At 45.2% G+C, this 6000-nt stretch overlaps 1 protein-coding gene across 4 annotated transcripts in view; it reads right to left on the reverse strand.

The window, feature by feature from the left end:
• PTBP2 (polypyrimidine tract binding protein 2) overlaps positions 1-5203 on the reverse strand; it is a 94048-nt gene extending 88845 nt beyond the window's left edge. For all 4 annotated transcript variants that reach the window (XM_015145532.3, XM_015145530.3, XM_001105316.5 and 1 more), the window contains exons 1-2: positions 5115-5203; positions 3388-3418 (exon numbers count right to left, since the gene is read on the reverse strand). In XM_015145532.3, coding sequence (XP_015001018.1) covers positions 3388-3418; positions 5115-5122 — 39 coding nt within the window. In that variant the 5' untranslated portion in view covers positions 5123-5203. The remainder of the gene's footprint in view (positions 1-3387; positions 3419-5114) is intronic.
• Positions 5204-6000: the final 797 nt, after the last annotated feature.

Consider the following 6000-nt stretch of genomic DNA (forward strand, 5'->3'; position numbering starts at 1 on the left):
TTCATACCCCGCTGATGGCAATGTAAGATGGTAGAACTACTTTTAAAAAGTTTGCAGTTCCTTAAAAAGTTAAACATATGCCTACCACATGATCCAGACTTTCCAATCATAGCCCCGCCGACGAAGAGAAATGAAAGCCTATGTCCATACAAAGACTTGTACAGGTATAGCTCAAAACAGAAAACAAATGTCCCTCAAGACTTGAATGGATTAACAAATTGCTGTATAGCCATTAAGTGTAATATTGCTAAGCAATAAAAGAGAATGGACTATTGAAACACAACATGGGTGAATCTCAAAATAATTCTGAGTGGACTAACACAGGCCAAAAATGTACATACCACATGATTACATTTACCTAAAATTCTAAAAAGTGTGAACTAATCTACAGTGACAGAAAGCAGATCAGTGGTTGCTTGGGGAAAGAAAAGCAGAAGGGATGGAGTACAAAGGTGCAAGATGATATTGTGGGGAGTGACTGATGTTCATTATCTTGATTGTGGTGATGGTTGCACAAGAGTATGTATGAGACAAAACATTGTATATTTAATATGGGTAGTTTATTTTATGTCAAATTATATCTCAAGAGACGGGCTGGGCACAGCGGCTCACGCCTGTAATCCCAGCACTTTGGGAGGTCAAGGCGGGCGAATCAAGGAGTCAAGAGAACAAGACCATCCTGGCCAACATGGTGAAACCCCGTCAGTACTAAAAATACAAAAGTTAGTCTGGCGTGGTGGCAGGCGCCTGTAGTCCCAGTTATTCGGGAGGCTGAGGCAGGAGAATCACTTGAACCCCGGGAGGCGGAGGTTGCAGTGAGCTGAGATCGTGCCACTGCACTCCAGCCTGGTGACAGAGGGGACTCCCATTCAAAAAACAAAAAAAAAAGGCAAGATGTGGGCCAGAACAATAGTTTAAATCCAATTATGTAAATAAAGATGTTTATATGTGTGGTAATATATCAATAATTTCAGGTAAAAAGGCACAAAATTTTAACACAATTACCTACACCTAAGAAATAAAAAAAACCTGTGAATCAGTTTGAATTTTTTTAAACATGCATCAGTGTCTTTAAAGCAAATTTTTTTTTTTTTTTTTTTTTTTTTTTTTTTGAGACAGAGTCTCGCTCTGTCACCCAGGCTGGAGTGCAGTGGCCGGATCTCAGCTCACTACAAGCTCTGCCTCCCAGGTTTACGCCATTCTCCTGCCTCAGCCTCCCAAACAGCTGGGACTACAGGCGCCTGCCACCTCGCCCGGCTAGTTTTTTATATTTTTAGTAGAGACGGGGTTTCACCGTGTTAGCCAGGCTGGTCTCGATCTCCTGACCTCGTGATCCGCCCGTCTCGGCCTCCCAAAGTGCTGGGATTACAGGCTTGAGCCACCGTGCCCGGCCACAAATGTTTTTAAAGAACACTTAACTACTTGTACACAGGCCTGACGCCAAAGCAAAAATTCTTAACCATTATTCCAGAAAATTAAATTAACTTTAATTATTCAGACTTTTATACTAAACAATGGATTTTTAAAAATGGTTTGCAACTTTTTTTTATCATCTTCTAAAGTGTTCTCCTCAAATTACTAACATAAAAAACTGGTGTAACCAATACATTACATCTGGACATCCTACTCCTAGTCTCCTCAGTTTTTTTCTGTCTACTCATTCTGAGCGTTATCTACAAACTACTCTCCTTTTCCTCTAACAGTGGACACTCACACTTGTATCATTTACTATTTTCCAGAATTCACAGAAGAAATCTGTTTGGATGGAAACTACAACATCTACCATTCTGCACTCTTTAGCTATTCCTGATTTTAAATCCCATGACTAACTCAACTTGAAAAATACTATCACCAGCCGGGCGCGGTGGCTCAAGCCTGTAATCCCAGCACTTTGGGAGGCTGAGATGGGCGGATCACGAGGTCAGGAGATCGAGACCGTCCTGGCTAACACGGTGAAACCCCGTCTCTACTAAAAAATACAAAAAACTAGCCGGGCGAGGTGGCGGGCGCCTGTAGTCCCAGCTACTCGGGAGGCTGAGGCAGGAGAATGGCGTGAACCCGGAGGCAGAGCTTGCAGTGAGCTGAGATCCGGCCACTGCACTCCAGCCTGGGCGACAGAGCGAGACTCCGGCTCAAAAAAAAAAAAAAAAAAAAAGAAAAATACTAACACCAAAAAGAGCTTATTATTTCTCCTTCAGTCTGTACAAAATGAACTAAAGAAACAAGCCTAAAGAATGGACAAATATCTAGTTCACTATAGGTAAGACGACAGAAAATAAGCAAGAAAACACAGTAACATCCCCAAAAGTATTCGAAAGAACATAACATCATTATGGATACAATTTTAAGAATTCCAAAAAATGTTTGAACAGTCAGCATCAATGGACTAAGCAGATAGCCTCTCAGGACAGACAGGTTTGCAAATGAAAAATGACAATACAGGCTGGGCACGGTGGCTCACGCCTGTAATCCCAAAACACTGGGAGGTCGAGGCAGGCAGATCATGAGGTAAGGAGTTCGAGACCAGCCTGACCAACAGAGTGAAACCCAATCTCTACTAAAAATACAAATTAGTTGGGCGTGGTGGTGAGCACCTGTAATCCCAGCTACTCAGGAGGCTGAGGCAGGAGAATTGCTTGAACCCAGGAGGCAGAGGTTGCAGCGGGCCAAGATCGCGCCACTGCATCCAGCCTGGGCGACAGAGTGAAGCACCATCTCAAAAAAAAAAAAAAAAATTACAATACATCGTGACATTAAAACTTGCAAGTACTCAAGAAAATGTTAAGCATTAGAACTAAAGTTTAAACGATGAGTAGTTTTCTTGGCCAAAAGGAAGGATTCCAAAGGATCTCTACCATAAAGCCTTTCTTTAATAGAAAAACCAGCTCTTAACTTCTGATTCAAATTTGAAGCTAATTGCCTCAACAACTTTCTTTTTAAGGATCAGGATAATTCATTTCTAATGTGCCTTCTAATTGACCAAAATATATTCATTTTCATATGACAAAAAGTAAAAAAAAAAAAAAAAAACTTAGATTAACAAAATTATAAGATATAGGTCAAACCACTTACCATCCATTTAAAATCATTATTTCCCCTCAGAAAATTGGGGTATCATTTTATATTACAAGAAGCCATGTATGAAAGCATTTTTAATTTCCTGATCATTCATACTTACTTTAAAAGGTTATTCTTGCAGATGGCCAGTTCTAGAAAAACTTATGGTGATTACAAACTGTTAATATGGTCCAACTTTAGAAATGAAACATTTTACACTTGGGTTTTGTTAGCTACAGTATAGTTTTCAAAAGCAAAAGCTAAAATTTTCCAGTAATTATGATGACAGTAGATCCAACGATCCCAGTTTCAAACATAATCTTTTCCTACCTTCACACCAACTGCAACCTCAGTGACGATTCTGCAAAGAAAAAATAAATAGTTTCAACTTCTTGTTATTCTTCTAATCACTCTTTGGCTCTACAACTTTTTAAGATAGTTCATCATTCATAAATCTTCCAGCCACTCACACACAGATGGGGAAAAAAATACCACAGATGGTCAGTGACTTACCTGTACTGTTATCAACCTGGTTTTCTAAAAGTAACTTTCAAACGTGAGGCAAAAATTCAGTAACCTCGTGGTATCTTTTGACAACATATTCAATAGCCAAAAGAACAAAACCCAAAACACTATGCCATTTCCACAATACCAATACACTGAGATTAATAATTTAACGCTTAAACTCTTTAGTAGTTTCCATAGGAACCAGGAATCAGGAAACATGAATTCTGGTGCAAGTTTTGACATCAATTGCCGTGTTGACCTGGGGGGAAAACTGAAATTCTCTGGATCTGTTTCATCTGGAAAATAATCTTAAGGTAACATCTAGGACGATTTGAATTCTGTAAAACTGTGTTAACTTTTATAAAATCTTCTTTATAACATCTTTTAAAAAACACCAAACTCTAGGCGCTTAACCAAATTTTTGATTCTTCAAATACTCACTGATTTTAATAAATGTATTTGCTAAATGATATTATGTTTACAGTCCCAAAAGAGCTGCATACTGCTATATTTTCGACCTTAAGCCTGCCCCCTTTCTAACGATGACTTAAATTACTGAGTCTTTTCAGGTGTGAAGCGTGTCAGAGAGACATTGGTCCCTACCATTTCACAGTCTTGCCTCTCACCTCACTCAGCATTCTGTTTTCACTCAGGTTCGCAAAGATGTAGCATGGTTCTGGGTTTTTGTAGTCATTTTTCCAGAAACTGACCAAAGTAGCTAAAGAGATAGCCCTGTGTTGACTATCTGCTCTTGTTTCTGCCATTGCTGTTGGCCTTTGCCCATGTGACTGATGTCGGCCTCAAACACTTCGCTTTTTAGATGATTTAATTTCTGGGCCCTTTTGCCAAGCCTTGAATGTCTTCAGTCCCCACAAAAAGGCATTTTTCCTCCCTCCCGCCCCCACTACCAGACTCAAATGAAAACAAAGGAGTATGACATCTGCCCTCCCCCTTCCTCCCGCCGCCGCACGCCCTCCCCCCTTCCCCAGCGGCTCCCACTAGGCTTTCCCCGGAGCTCCCGCCACCGGCATCTCTCCCGACCACGGCGGGCCGGGCGAGGCCGGAGAGGCTGCGGACGGCTGGGGTCCACAAGGGGTGGCTCTCTTCTCTTCCCCTAGAGGTTCCCCCACTCCAAAGGCCTGTCTTTGCCCATCCCACTCGCTCTCACAGGCACCGCTAACCCAAGGGTCGGGTCCCAGGGTACGGATCGAAATGGCTCCTAGAGGGGGCAGGGACGGACCGGCGAGACGTTATGGGGTTCCCACCCCATCCCCCGCCGCCAAGCCGGTGCCCGCTCCCACTCCGGGATCCTCACCCCCGCCATCGCCCCAGTGCCTCCCCAGCCTCCAAGCCCGCTTTCTTCTCATTTTCTCGACCAAAGCCCGCCGGGGGAAGCAAAGGGAGGGGTGTGTGCGATGGGGCGGGGGTTGGGTAACGGCAGCCCAGCCCTGGGAGGGGCCGCGGGAGGGTTTCTCCCCGGCCCGGGATAGGGCCGAAGGACGGTCCAACTCCTCTCTCACACACACCTTCTCGCCGGCCCGATTACATACCCGTCCATTGCCGAACCGGACAAAGCTTCGCTCACAAGAACCGAGCCACGCAGCCAGCGAGCCACACAAGCGGCGAGAAAATGGCGGCTGGGGCCCGACGGAAATTGCCGAAGGTGCCGAGGCGCACGGGGCAGCGCGCGGCAGCGGCGGCGGCGGAAAGAGCCGAGCGCGCCGGCGCCCGACAGCGGGAGGCGAGCGGCGGGGCGCGGGGACTAGGGGGAGTGGGCGCCGCCGCCGACGCCTCCTCCGCGCCTCCGCGCGCCTTCCTCCCTCCGCCCTCCGCCTGCCGCCCTCTGGAACCTGGCCTGCTGCTGCAGACAGCGGCGTTCTGGTTTCCACTCCTTGAGGGGCGTGGGTGGGACACCTCCCAACAGCCCTCCACACTGTCTCTTCCCTGACTGCAGGACGGCCCCTAAGCAGCCTCCACTTTTCACTCCACGCCAAGTACCAGCTTGGCTACCGTCAACCTATGCGGGCCAAGGAAAAAACGTTGGATAGCTTTTCTCCTAAGCCATCTTTTATTTGCAGACTGGCTCCGGCCTCTAAAACAAAAATCTTTACCCCACTGAGCAAGACCACTTGGTAACAACAGTACTTTCTCAAGCAAGTAGAACTCCTCAGACTGAAATATAAGGCTTTTGCTTCAAGACCTGTAGTACCAAGCCACGTGGAGGAAAATGTGATCCTCACTTCAGTTGGTGATTAGTGTGCAACTGTAGAAAATATTCACGATACCCTACGTGGAAATAGACACAAATGGAGCGATGTGTTAAAATGCTACGATAGTTGGAGTTTAACATTTGGAGGCATGAAAGGGAAAGTGGAGATGGGAGTGGGAGCAACTGAGTCTTCAGATTGTTTAGAGAAGGTAGAAGCATTAAAATGG

Source organism: Macaca mulatta, chromosome 1 (genome assembly GCF_049350105.2).
Source record: "Macaca mulatta isolate MMU2019108-1 chromosome 1, T2T-MMU8v2.0, whole genome shotgun sequence".
Classification (NCBI taxonomy): Eukaryota; Metazoa; Chordata; class Mammalia; order Primates; family Cercopithecidae; genus Macaca; species Macaca mulatta.